Source organism: Cynocephalus volans, chromosome 1, assembly GCF_027409185.1.
Source record: "Cynocephalus volans isolate mCynVol1 chromosome 1, mCynVol1.pri, whole genome shotgun sequence".
Lineage (NCBI taxonomy): Eukaryota > Metazoa > Chordata > Mammalia > Dermoptera > Cynocephalidae > Cynocephalus > Cynocephalus volans.
In genome coordinates this window covers 213,292,972-213,308,252 of record NC_084460.1, presented here as the reverse complement: position 1 = coordinate 213,308,252, position 15,281 = coordinate 213,292,972, and the positions used below count along the sequence as shown (strand labels likewise).

The 15,281-nt window shown below is 34.3% G+C and overlaps 1 protein-coding gene across 1 annotated transcript in view; it reads right to left on the bottom strand.

The window, feature by feature from the left end:
- Window positions 1-15,281, bottom strand: part of KYNU (kynureninase) — a 79,022-nt gene that overhangs the window by 26,822 nt on the left and 36,919 nt on the right. Inside the window, exons 3-4 of the mRNA XM_063113309.1 lie at window positions 12,473-12,555; window positions 1,389-1,450 (exon numbers count right to left, since the gene is read on the bottom strand). Coding sequence (XP_062969379.1) covers window positions 1,389-1,450; window positions 12,473-12,555 — 145 coding nt within the window. The remainder of the gene's footprint in view (window positions 1-1,388; window positions 1,451-12,472; window positions 12,556-15,281) is intronic.

Genomic DNA, 15,281 nt, shown 5'->3' with positions numbered 1-15,281 from the left:
GTTTGTCAGGGGTACCTTTTCAATTAACCCTGTTTTCAATGAATTATAAAGAGGAAAAAGATATTGGCTCATTACGTTTCTCAATGAAAAGCAAACTTGGGGGATATATGAGTCAGATAAAAACAAATGCTCAAACTTTATTCAAATATTAATGAAAAATTATCTTCCCAAAGCATTTCATTGAGTTTTTCTAGTATGAGACTGAAATATCATGTTCTGTGTATGTCTTATTTATATTGACTTATCATCCACTACCAATTCAGTTTCCATACACATTTCCACTGTTTTATTATTTTATTGGATTTTGGTTTTGGTCCAGCTAAAAATACCTCAGCTCTAACATGAAACATTTGCCATTCTTAGAGGCACCAGTCAGAAGTAGCTCATTTGTTCAGCTGAGCCCTTTCATTTCTCCACACAGTTCCTGAAGAATAAGACTGACAATAATAACAATGAAGATAATAGTTATTGTTAAATAGTTATTGTTAAATAGGGTTGAGTGTTGGCAGAGCGCTAAAGCAAGTTTCAAATATGAGGGTACTTCAAAAAGTTCATGAAGAGACTCATATTATCTTTCAATTCTATTTTCCATGAAGTTCATCGTATTATCACATTTAATCTTCATTCAGATCAATGAAGTAGGTATTATTGTCCTTATTTTTACAAAGGAGAATATTAAGACTCAGAAATGCCAAAAACCTTATCCAGCATCAAACAAGCATTAAGTAACTCAGCAGGCAGTCAAATCCAGGTATGTCTGCTTTTGTACATGTTCCCAAAACATACTTAAAAAACAAAGTCAAAATTTTTCAAAGCAGTTACAATAGACACCACATCCCAAACTGAGAGTATATTTGACATTTTAAGGTAAAACTATTTATTGAATATTTAAGATATAAGAAATACTTTAAACAAAGTAACTCACTTAAGGTACTAGATCCCTTTCCTCTAATTTAGTTTTATTTCCTAAATCTTTTTTAACCTACTCCCCAAAAATTAATCCACAAAAGTATACTGATTCATAATCTCACTCTGCTAAAGTCCACCATATTGGAAAATTGTCTTTCTAAAATTTCAATGCTTTGCTAATATTTGTACATCATTGTTTTGTGTGCTTGCAAAAAGTTTTCCTTTTCACCCACTATGCCTCTTATTCCTTATGTTCTGAGATAAAAACTGTTCATTATTCTAAAGCTCTTTGCATGAGTCCACTCCTCCATGATTAAGAAGACATCACGTCATGGTCCAGCATTTCCTGGTAAAAATGAAAATAACCTCACAAGTTATTTTTAAATAAGTAAACCACCAGATGCTCATGAATTAAAGATAGAAAAACATCAGCTTCTGTAATGAATGTATTCTAAACAATGGTAGGAAAGAAAACTTACCAGTAGGAGATGTAAATTAACAGTCAAAGAATTCATTAAGACTACTTCTTTCTCACTAGCTCCTGCAAAAGAAACATATGGTAATTTAGATTTTTCTATTAGTTTTAAAGATGCTTGAAAACACAGGTAATGTCTGGTTGGCTAGCTGAATTGGTTAGAGTGTAGTGCTGATAACACCAATGTCCAGAGTTTGATGACTGTACCAACCAGCCACCAAAGAAAAAAATAATAATAATAAAGAAAAATAAAAGAAAAAACAAGGAAGGGAGGCATTACTTGAACAGTACATTATTAATGTTTTTAGAAATAAGGGCATACTTGATGGGTCATCACAAAGAAATGGAAGTTCTCCCATTTGACTCATTTTACCAAATGATATCTGGACTCACATGCACATATTTAACTAAAAATTATATTTCCTTTTTGATGCAGAAAATGACAACAAAATAAGGAAGCACTTGCTTTTTCCCATAAACTAAAAATGATTTATTCTATTATCAGGTAGTTTGCCAAATTCCCAAAGAGTACATTTTTGTGGTAAGTGTATCTTCAAAAGGAATTAAAAAAATATTAAGGCCAATCACATTTTTAAAGCTGGTTGTTTCTAACATCAAATTAAAATTCACCTTTAGAAAAAGAAGGCTACTCTGCCAAACATAATTCACTGTTATTACAGTGAGATATATAATAGTTCACAAGGCAAAAGAGCTACACAGCAAAATACAATGACCTAAATAGCTTTGGGGTTTGTTCATTCACACTGAGATAAAAGATAATGTAAATGTGTGTTGTCAATTGTGGAAACATGCAAAATTAAAATATCCACTACATAATCATAATCTGACCTAATTCCTATGAAGGAGGGTTTTGGTACTAGAAACAGACCCAGAAACAGAGAATACATAGGTTATTTAAAACTCATAGCATAACAACAATAATACCTTTCCTGTTTTGAGTTCTTAATATCTCTTACAGGTAATTAAACCTGTATAATAGGAATGATGTCTCTTTACCATCACTGGAAACAATGGGCTATGTACCTTAATGCTTGTAAGGCTGTATTAGATGGTAGAGAAATGTATGATACAAATCCTACATTTTGTATCCCAAGAAAACTTCCAACAGAGTTCCATTTCAAAAGAATACACAGTAAGTGGAATAATAAATCTAATAAACAGATTCCAGGATAAGTTTACTTAAAGGAGGGCCATTGGAAATAAGCATATAATTTGAAATTTATGTTTCAATATAGCCATTTAAGGAGGGGCCTATATCTCTTCATATAGTCTAGGAAAACCTGTTGCATTTGTTACATGGACTAATCCATTTGACGTACAATGTTGGTAAAGAAGCAGTAGGTATTCAAAGATGTGTTCCTGGTAATTATAAGGTGAATAATGTCTTAAGTCCAGGAGAAGTAAAAACAATCTGATTATATATCCTTAGCACTAAATAAAATTGCTCATAGACATACGAGATTGATATGAGTGTGAAAAACTTATGTCACATACAGCAGCATATGCCTTCTCCTAAAGAAAATGTCTTTGAAATATGGTTTTAAAAAAAAATGCGGCCAGCTTTATTATATTTGTTTCTGTATGTTATGGTGTAAATTTTTACTGTTATTTTTAAAGGAAAACATTATCTAAGATATCTAACCTGACCTTATCTTTGACTCCCTGTTAGCTATTTATATACATCTTTTCTAAAAATCATTTATATATTTGAAAAAAAAAAATTGGGGCAGGTAGAGTGGAAGGAGGAAAGGAAGGAAAAGTAATGTCAAGAGAGCGGACATAGTACAAAGAAAAGCATTTCAAAGAATATAGCAAGAAGAAAATAAAAGAAGAAAACATGTTAGTCACAATGAAAACAGATGGAAAAGGCAGGAAGTGAGGGGACTTTCTGTAAAAGCACAGACAATATATTTTTGCTTAAACATTGCACTCTGATTAAAATGATTATAGATTACTGGGAAATTTTGGTCCTTCAATCAATAGTGTTCATTTTGGATCAACTAAAATTTTTCTGGCATGAGAATGTAATGAAAGTGCATAAATGACAACCTTCAGATGTGCTGGGCTGAATTAATCTAGATTTAAACTTGGCAATGAGCTTTCCTCATGTCACTTTCAAAGGCTTGCTCACGCTTAGACCAATTCTTTGTAAATAGCCCCTCACTGATTTGAATAATTTGTCTGCCTACAAGCATAAAAAATTATTACATCTTTGACCAATTTTAATTCAGCTAATCATTTTACAAAATGCTACCTCACCTGCTACTGAACTTCGTCCAAGGACAGGGTCAATCTATTTAACATGCATGCATGTGCACACACGTATACCTGGAGGTGCTGCTAATATTAAAGTTTCAAAACATTAATAGAAATGTTTATTCCAAACATAATCTGGTATAGAAAAATCAAGTGCTCTTAACATCAAAGAGCCACAAATCAGACTGATTTTTAGTGTATTTTCAAAAGAAAATTTACCTAATTGACTCTCTTTTAGTTCAAACTGTATTTCTGAAACCAACATTGTTTTTAGGATATTTCAATATCAATAGCATTCCATAAGAAAATAAACCTTTTTTTCCCCTAGGGGGGGAAAAAATAAGCTGATTTCTTTCAAGTTGCTTTCCTTTGTTCCTTTTCTTTTTCCTAAGAGCCTTCTTTGAATTAATGTGGAAACATCAAGAACTGCAAGTATTGGGGGGCAAAATTTTTAAAAAGCTTCCAGATCTATGTTGAATAGGAGTGGTGAGAGTGGGCATCCTTGTCTTGTTTCTGTTCTTAAGGGAAAAGATTTCAGCTTTTCCCAATTCAAGATGATGTTGGTGGTAGGTCTGTCATATATGGCCTTTATAGTGTTAAGATACTTTCCTTCTATACCTAATTTGTTGAGGGTCTTTATCATGAAGGGATGCTGAATTTTCTTGAATGCTTTTTCTGCATCTATTGAGGTAATCATATGGTTTTTGTTCATGCTTTTGTTGATGTGTTGTATAACATTTATTGATTTGCATATGTTGAACCATCTTTGCAGCCCTGGGATTAATGCCACTCGATTGTGGTGTTTAACCTTTTTGATGTGCTGTTGTATTGTTTGCTAATATCTTGTTGAGGATCTTTACATCTATGTTCATCAAGAGCATTGGTCTGTAACTTTCTTTTTTTGTTGTGTTTTTGTCTGATTTTGGTATCAGAGTGATGCTAGCCTCATAGAATGAATTTGGGAGAATGGCCTCTGTTTCAATTTTTTGGAATAGTTTGAAAAGGACTGGTATTAATTCTTCTTTAAAGGTTTGGTAGAATTCATCAGTGAAGCCATCTGGTCCTGAGATTTTCTCTGTTGGATGACTGCTGATTACTGTATCAATCTTGTTGCTTGTTATTTGTCTGTTAGGTCTTCTATTTCTTCTTGGTTCAGTCGTGGTAGTTTGTAAGTGTCCAGAAATTGATCCATTTCCTCAAGGTTTTCAAATATGTTGGCATATAGTTATTCATAAGAGTCTCTAATGATTCTTTGGATTTTTATGGTGTCAGTTGTAATGTCTTCTTTTTCATTCCTTATTTTCGTTATTTGGGTCTTCTACCATCTATGACCAATAGGTACATGAAAAAATGCTCAACATCACTAATCATCAGGGAAATGCAAATCAAAACCACACTGAGATATCATCTCACCCCAGTTAGACTGGCTATTATCAAAAAGACAGAAAATAACAAATACTGTTGAGGATGTGCAGAAAGGGGAATTGTAAATTATTATGGAAATTATAGAAAACAGAATAGTGGTTCCTCACGCAACTTCAGATAGAACTACCATATGATCCAGCAATCCCACTATTGGGAATATACCCAAAGGAATGGAAATCATCACGTCAAAAGGATAGCTGCACTCCCATGTTTATTGCAGCTCTATTTACAATAGCCAAAATATGGAACCAACCTACATGTCCATCAAGGGTGACTGGATAAGGAAATTGTGATATATATATACACAATGGAATACTACTCAGCCATAAAAAAGAATGAAATTCTATCATTTGCAGCAGCATGGATGAGCTTGGAGAAAATTATGTTATGTGAAATAAGCCGTGCACAGAAAGAGAAATACCTTATGTCCTCACTCATAAGTGGGAGCTAAGAAAGAAAAGAAGAGAAAAGAAAAGAAAAAGAAGGGAGGGAAGGAGGGAAGAAGGGAAAGAAAGAAAGACCACACTAAAATGTTGAACTTTTGGGAGAGAGCAGGCCTGTAGTTTACTAGAGATGGGAAAAGGGGAGGGGGAAAGGGGGTAAGCCAGGCACAGAAAGAGAAATACTGCATGTTCTCCCTCATAAATGGGAGCTAAGAAAAGAAGGAAGGAAGGAAGGAAGGAAGGAAGGAAGGAAGGAAGGAAGGAAGGAAGGAAGGAAGGAAGGAAGGAAGGAAGGAAGGAAGGAAGGAAGGAAGGAAGGAAGGAAGGAAGGAAAGAAGGAAGGAAGGAAAGAAGGAAGGAAGGAAGGAAGGCAAGCCACAATAAAGCATTGAACTTTCAGGAGAGAAAAGAGCTATAGTTTCTTGAGGTGGGAAAGGGGTGGAGGAGGGGCATTAGGGAGTAATTGGGTAAGGGAGACAAAGAATAATTATGATTTATAATGATGAAAATGCTAATAATATTGATTTGATCATCACATAGTGTACACAAATACTGATAGTCAACTCTGTACCCCCCCCATAAATATGTATAATCAAAAATAAATGAATGAATAAGTTTTTTAGGGAAAAAAAGCTTCCAGGAAGTTATCAGTATTTGAAAGGATCTTTACTTTAGAAGATTATGATTGATGTACAACTCACTGCAATAAATGTTAAGATTTGAATCACTTCATTAGATATGGGTTTGAGCACAGGTCTCAACTGAAGAGTGTTTTCCTGCTTATTACTTGTTTATTTTATTTACCACCGTTTTTTAATTCACCAAAAGGAGAAGCTTAGTTAAATGCAGGCACTGCCTTCTTGTCTCAAAGCCTGGGAAGCTAAAGTTTATGGATCCTTTGCTATGTGCCAACATTTGATAAGAGGGTTCATTATGGCTCTCACAACTGCCCCATCGTGTTCTGCATATTTTATTATGCAGATGCAAATGTTATTGTGGATTTGGTTTTCAGGTTTGTAATCAGGCTAAGTGCAAGTACTTTATACTCTGTTTTTCACGTAGCAAATTTCTGTGGCCTCTAGGGTGGCTACTGTATGGCTAAGGGTCTGTAACTGTGGGGAAAGCTTCCAGGGATTATTGCTTCTCTAAGGGTCAACTACAAGTTTCATAAAGCAAATTTATGTTTGCATGACAAGATTTTTATAAGCCCAAATGCACGTATCTAGTCCTTTGTGATTTTTATGTGCCTAGGGAGAAGTAGGCTTAATAATATTACTAATAATATTCTTCAGCAATTTTATTTCTAGCACCTTGATAATATGACATTAATTATAAGGAAAAGTCATTCCATGTTTTGCAGCACTGGCTCTATATAAAATGTTTTATTAATAGTTTTTCTTCACATCTGAAATTGAAATTCTTTTCTATGTCTATGAATAAATAAGATTGCTCATTGTCTCCCTTCTCTATCCACTCTATCAATTTGTACACATAATAATTTTTATTATCCTCTTGTTGCTTGTTTTTGAGAAATTTTATAGTGAAATAAAGGCTGTGGTTTTAAGGACCTGGAAGATTCAATCATGACCCAAAATGTACAATATGTCTGTTTGCTCATGACATATTTAGATAGCCTAGCAAATAGGAAAAATAAATTTGACTGTTTCTACTCTTTACTGTTGTTACCAAACAACTTTTTAAATTATTTTACATTTTAAACCACATCTACTTGAAAAGGGGGTTTAAGGTTTCTTGTATTACAATGTGAGGAAGAATAATAAAAAATAGCAATAGACCATAAGGTACGTAGATGAGAAACAAATTAGAAGCTGCTAAATGTCTAAATGTTTTTGCTACTTTAAACTTGACCAAATTTTTCTCAGAACTTCGTAGTAACCAACCAAGGCAAAAAAGGAACCTGCAAAGGGTATGCAGCTAACAAAATGAACACATAAACACACACATACATGCACACACACACAAATAACTTCTAAAAGAATCTGTTCCTATTAAAGCAAACAGAGTGAACTCATTCATTTTTCAATCTGACTTAAGGAACATTTCTCTGACTAATATATACAATCTTAGAAGTAAATAAATTGGGGAAATAATAGTTACTGAAATTTTTAAAATACAAATAAATATCAATCTTTTAAAATATTACTTATAATTCACTTTTGCAGATACTGTCAATTTGTATTTTGTTGGTCAACAAAAAAATAGTAGAAATAGTTCCCTTGATAAATTATGAATTGTAGAGAACAAAACAGATACTTAACAAAATATCCATTAAAGTTCACCTTCATTTACTGGATTTCAAATGAAATGTGGCAATGCATTTCTCATAAAGTTTGATACTTTGGAAAATTATATATATATTGTTTATTGGGTTTCATGTCTACAAAACTGATTTTGGCCATTTCAAGAAATAATTGTTATCTTTCACATCCCATATTATATTTTGAGACCAAACATCTCCAATTTAATTAACATGGCATCCAAAGACAACAATACTGATAACTAAATGAAGTTTGTCCCATAAGTGTGGTGTATTAAGAAATGGAGTATTTGGTCTTTGTTCCCGGTTCCTGGCACAGAGCTACTGAAATACTTGGATTTTCCCAGTGATAAAAAATGTCTTTTGTTATTCATAACAAGACCCTTTAGATCACACCTCAGTATATGCTAAGGAGCCGTCTTAGGGCGGGGCTGGTCAGCAGAAAAACCAAATGATTAGATGGTTGGAACTTTCAGCTGCACCCACTGCCCTCCCAGGAGGAGAGGAGGACTGGGGATTGAGCTCTATGAAAACTTTTGAACAGTGAGATTCAGAGAGGTCTGGGTGAGGAGCACATCTAAGTTTTGAGAGGGTGGTGTGTTTGAAGAAAGCATAGAAGCTCCACACCTACAGCCTGTCCCCACCTCCACCCCCATTTTTTGCCCTATGCAACTCTTCCATTGACTGTTCCTGAGTTATGACCTTTATAATAAACTGGTACACAAAAGTGAAGTGTTTTCCTGAGTTCTGATAGCTGCTCTAACAAGTTATCAAACCTGAGGATGGGGTTGCAGAAATCCCGAAATTTATAGCTGGTCTTTTGAAATTATGGGTGGTCTCTGGCATATGTTCTAGTTTTTTTGTTTTTGTTTTGTTTTTTTGCTGGCCAGTACAGGGATCAAACCCTTGACTTTGGTATTATTAGCATCACGCTCTAACCAACTGAACTAACTGGCCAACTTGTGATTGGAATCTGAAGTGGGGGCAGTCTACTGGGATGAGACCTTAACCCGTCGAGTATGCACCAACTTTGAGAAGTCAGTGTCAGAACTGAATTGATGAACACCCAGTTTTGTTGTCAGATAATTGGTTGCTGATATTGGAAAATATCTCAGAATATGTATTCTATTACATTGTGTGGTATTTCAAATACAAGTAACTCCTTAAAGCCAGGGTTGACAAATTTTCTTTAAAAAAAAAAATTGAAATAAGTTTAGTTTCTTTACTTTTTAAAACAAGACTGAATATTTATAGTCTTTTTATTTTTTTTGTTTCCCCTAGTAAATATAATGAGAGGTGGCTGGTTTGAAATTTCAGTGATCTTTATGTGACATACGTGTATTCACTGGGCAACAAAACATCTGCATATTTAATAAGGTGTAATAGAGCTGTAAAGTTTTAAAGGGTCGAAGGAAACCTTCTTTCAGGGTTTATTGACTTCATAAATAAATCTCACTAAATAATACCACCTTATCACTTTCCTGGCCTGTATATAAAAATCCTAACTCCTCTTTGGAGGATGATAAATGTTAAGCACAAAATAACAGTATTAGAATGCAGTTTATGTTCTGAAAGCAAACCTAATAAAGAAAAAAATTCCACATCTAAGAAAAACATAACATTATCTGGTTAAATTAATCCAGGATTTTTTTTTCAGGTTTTTTTTACTTACATGTTACACATTTAAATGAATACAATTGGCTTCTAAAAAATGAACACAAATAAAGGCTTTATTAAACAACCATTTATCACACCCCTAAATGCATTCCAGGATTGTTCAGGTGGGAATTTCCTCCCTGGGAATATACACTCCTCTAGATAATTCCGACAGCCTGATTAGGTGCTCTGGGTTCCTGAGAACCTACTGGTGTGGCAGGAGTTTTGGCCTTTACCAGACCTGGATCAAAGATTCTGGCCCTGGTTTCCAGACCCAAGCATCCAGGGCTACACAGATGTGCCTGAAGCTTCTTATGAAAGTCCCTGACTCAGGTCCTTCATACTGAGCTTGGCTGCATGTGCTGCCCCCCAAATACTGCACTTCCATACTTCCAAATACTCCTCTCTTCAGAAATAGCAATATTTCTGGTCTATGGAGATGTCTATTTATTTTTTTTACTAGTGTTACATATTTGTTAATTTCAGTGTTTTTTCCTATCATTTCTCTGTGCTTGTCATAGGGGAGAACATTTTCACTTTGTACTCAATGTTATCTTAAATTAGAAGTCAAAATTCTGATTCTATAATACAGCCTTAAAAAACAGAAATTTGTATAGTGTAATGATTACTCAACAACAACTAATAAGAAATAGAGCTTGCTTGTTTTGCTTGCAATTCTTCGACTGAGTTTTTAAAAAAATTTTTTGAATAGGTTAACATATTCATGTGGTTCATAAACTAAAAACAGATTTTCCTTGAAAGTTTTGTAATCTGGGTGTATTAAACACATGAGTGCCTTCTCCTCTGTGCACATGGCGGGGTTTGTTGAAAGGTGAACCCACTGGGCCATTGTGCTGGGAAACCCTATCACATCAGTCTCTTCAGATTGCCCGATGTCACAGAGAGACTTGTCCAGTCTCCTGCCTGGGTACTGGCAGCTAAATTAGAGCACAAGTGGATAAACACATATTTAACCTTTTGTTTCCACTATGGTGTATATTATGGACTGAGGTGGGTTTTCCCAAATTCATATGTTGAAATACTCATCTCTAGTGCAAGTGTATTTGAAGATGGAGACTATAAATTGGTAATTAAGGTTAAATGAGGTCATCAGGGTGAGGCCTTAATCTAATAATACTGGTGTCCTTATAAGTAGAGGAAGACAAATCAGAGATCACTTTCTCTTCTCCCATGCACAAAAGAAAGGCCACAGGGGGTCCTAGGGAGAAGGCAGTCATCTACAAGACAGGAAGAGAGCCCTCACCAGAAATCAAGCCTGAAGGCAGCTTGATCATGGACTTCCAGCTTCTGGAACTGTGAGAAAATAAATTTCTGTTGTTTAAGTCACCCAGTGTGTGGTATTTTGTTATGGCAGCCTTGGCTGACTAATACAGTATACATGTCCTCACCTGAGACCCTTTCTTCTCCCTTCTCCAGAGACTAATCCTCCAGTCTTCTCCTGGAGTGGGGATATAGGAGGATTCACCAGCAGTAAGGAGTGGGCAAGGGGATCTGGTACACTAACTACATTTTAGACAGACTTTCAATAAATCTTTCTGTGTGTATTCCTATCTTCACCCCCACTTCTAGAGGTGCTTAATTTGAGTAATTCCCAAGCCTCTGAAGGATCTTCAAGGTAAAGCAGGTGGCTTTTCATTTCGCACCATCGGGAGATCAGGATTTGGTTTCCGTTTTTTTTTTTTTTTTTTAACCAAAGGCAGTTATTACTTGTTCACCTACTAGCCAGTTCCCTAAATGTCATTGCTATCATCTCCTCTGTCATTCCATTTTGTCCTTTGGGTTCGACAACATTTTTATTTTTTCTAATTCCAGTAAGAGTTCTTTAGTGAGAATGAAGGAAAAAAGAGTAGTTAAATGTGTTCAGTCCTCCTTCAACTGGAAAATTACATATCTTTTGTAGCATAGATCATGATTAGTTTTATATTTCTTTGTATTTTACTTGCTTATGCATGTATATTAATTTTACAGTTTTTTGGTATCTTCCTTTACTGGGAGGTGCACGATGATGAGGACGGCAAGTCGTCAGTGCCTAACACAAGTCCTGATACATAGCAGAGATTCAATAATTATCTTTTAATAAACAAGATATTCTCCAAATTTTAATGACTTGACAGTTGCCATAATTCTTTCTACATATAAATCCTATTTTTTTCACTCTAATTCCGTGTCCCCTCCAGCCCAACTTGATTTTGTCTTCTGATTACAAGCCAAGATCCAAATGGGACAAAGCAATGATATTTTTATACTTGCTTATAACGGAATGAGGTTTGAAAAGGAATTTTGAAAGTCAGGGTTTCCCTAAGTCCTTCAAATATGTCCAAATAACACTACTCCAATTGCTAAAATTTCATTATTTTTTTTGCTCAGTACCCTAAATTTCACATAAGATTTCAGGCAGTGGTGAATATTCAGCCTAATTGAATACATAACTTTTCTCAAAATGTTAACACATTTGCCATCTAAAATGATCTGAATACCACTGGTAGCACATATAAATCACTGTAGGAAACACATAAACAGCATCAGCTGTATTATTTTCAACAACGCTAAGCCTAAGTGTAAATAGATCCCCAAGTATTAAATCAAAATGAGCCAAAACACAATTGGTGTTTTACACCTTTATCATGTGAGGGTTAGTGTTCATTTTATCATATATTTAAATTATAGAAAATTCTTTTAAGTTGATTTTTATGACATTTACTTAATTTTAAATTAATACAATGCATGTGTTTTACATAAAAGTACAGAAGAAAAAATAACATATAAATTTTATTTTGTACCAAATAACCTGGTTCTGTCCATTACAGCAACCTTTGAATGAACAAGTCTAACTTAAAGGTATACCAACTCTTTACCGAAAATCAGGATGAAAATAGAAAATTAGGACGTATTTCATTAAGATTTTGACATTATAACCTTTGTTCATAACTTAATGATAATATCTTTATAATTCTTTTGGGAAAAAAAATTGCTGTGTTTTGTACTTACCAACAATGTCCTTTATAAGACCCAAAATACTCTCATCTCCTGTAATCCAAGGACGTTTCCCTATTTCGTGACCATAGGCTCCTCTGAAATTGAAAAGAGACAAACATTTCTTAGCTTGTGCGTGTATATGATTTTTCAAATATCAGCTTTAGCAAATAGACATTTCTATATGGATAGGCCATTGCAGAGTTTAGTGATTATACAAAAGTATGCTATTTTAAAATCAATAAATAGTACTTGGGAATTCTGGGTTTTTTATTTATCATTTTTTATTTCTTTGGTTCTGCTTTTGTCAGGTGATGGGGGAAGATTCCCCATACACTATTTCATTATTTTGCTAAATTTTAGAATCTAAGACGTTATTTTTTTCTATTATTCTGAAAATCTCAAGACTATTTGAACACTCTGCTTATATACTGGTAGCATATAGTAGTATCTATACTAAAACCTATGTACCATTTTTTTTAAGCTAGCCACTACAATGATTATAAATTGAATTCTAAAATATAGTTACTACAATCTGGAAATTAAATAGAAGTATTTAAAATGTGATTATACTCATGATGACATTTTAGGTACATAATAACACTTTGTAATAATCAAAGCCAATGCTACACTTTGACCTATTCTCTAGTACTTTCACCTATCATTTTCCAGCTCAATTTTATTATTCCAGTAAATATCCCAGAAGGCATAAAGGAAAAATACAAAATACATAAGAGTGTTTCAACTCTCAAGAAGTTTCCATTAAATGAGGAAGGCAAATACACTTGAAAAATATAGAAGAAATTAAAACCAAGGATTAAGGGGAGGTGCCTTAGAGTGCTGTTACGTAATTGTATCTTATGAAGTTCTGAATTAGATTGTTCTTAATTGTTTAGGAATTGAAAAGTTTTGTAAACTTGTAAGAAAGGAAGGAGTATGCCTTATGTGCTTTATGTATAGTGCAAACATGGGTTTGATCCATGCACTGAAATTCAGACACTGGCAGTGGTGCACTGCTAAACATGCTCCAAGAGGGGTGGTAAGACTGGAAGACTGCAGCCCTACTTTTTAGCCTTTGCTGATTTTCATGGTGTAAACACTCCCATCGTGGCCAATTTCATGCTACCAAAAATAGTACTGAATATTTAACAATTGGCTTTCCTCTCCTAGTATGAGCCAGCTCCAGCTCTGTTTCATACTAGGAGACCACATTATAGGACCTAATTTTCCAAATTTGTAAAAGTAAGTGGTGATAGTATGTACCTCACAAGGTTACCATGAATAACAAATGAGATAACATGTAAAAGAGATTGGTACATAGTACTCTTTTGCTGAATCTTTCCTAATGTAAATCTAATGCCAAACTCCCTTCATCAGCATGTGGTGTATAACACATTTTTTAAACTAATATTTCAATTACCATATAAACTAAAATGAAAGAAGAGGACTTTCTTTGAGAATATACACAGACTGCTAAGAACTAAGGAAGAAGCGAAGGGCAATTGTTAGTTATTACTCATGTTATTATTAGAAAGCCTGCTGCTCTTGCCTCTTTCTTGACTTCCAGTATAAATGCTCAAGAAAAAAAAAAAAAATCACTGTCATTAAATGGTAGTTAAAGGCAGATACTTGGATCCTTTTTTATTTTAATCACATAGAGCTCCATGGCCTTTGCTGATAGCACAATACATCTTATTACATTTAGGTAGTAAAATTCTATGTTCTGCCTCAGAGAATTTATATCTCAGAATATTATGCCACCTACTCCTTACTCTGGTAGACACCGTGGTAATAATCTTTAAGAATACGTTTCTTCCTGCAATGCTTTTGGCATCTTCCTGCCTTTAAAATATCACACATGGAGTCTGCTTCCTCATTTTGTCAGCCTACTAGCCTGGGGTAGTAAAACGTATGTAGAAAGTGTTATCCAAATAAACTCAAAGTAAAGTGGCCTGTCATTAGAAAGAGTTGATGTAAATTAAAGTGTAGTTACAAACATACGTATTAGAGTTAAGAAAGATATTATATTGCTATCATTCAAAACTGCCTAAAATAGTTGCAGCATAGCTGCGGTCTTTTTTTACAAATGCTGGAAAGGAAAAGAGAGCATGGGAGAGAGTCAACTCATTACCACAGCATAAATCATTGCCGTCAGTGGGGTGTTTTCTGAAATGTCTACCAGCAGTATTTGCTCATGAAATTAGATTTCAGGATATAAAATCTGATTAGGAAGTTAATAGAAACTTGGATCCTTTTTTAAATAGGATCATGCTTTAACCATCCTACAAAATGAAAAGTGGTCCTGCTTTTAGAAAGCTTCCTCCCTTAAGTAAATAAATAAAATTTTACAGCCTTCCTTAATCATATCACTAGATTTTTTCATGATACAACCCAACTGATGATTAGCCAACAAAGATGTTTGAAAAATTTTTGTGACATGCCATACTACGTACTATATTTTCTTATTCATACACTTTATTTTTTAAAAAAGAAAGAAATGCTTAAATTGAATGAGGCTACAGGGGTCTGCAGGAGCAAGCCTCTCTGGCATGCTTCATCAGTGCCCTGTCTATACACACTACTATGTAAAGAGAGCCATTGTCTGTAAACCAGGTGGTTTGTTCCTGATATGTAATTCAGTGGGCTATTTTCCTCTTTTAATAGTCCTTCCTAGTGCTGGCAGGTTAGCTCAGTTGGTTAGAGCACAGTGCTGATAACACCAAGGTCCATGGTTCAATCCCTGTACTGGCCAGCTGCCAAAATAAAATAAATAAAGAAAGAAACTTACCTAAGCTGTCATATTTCCTAGAAGAATCCCTATAAA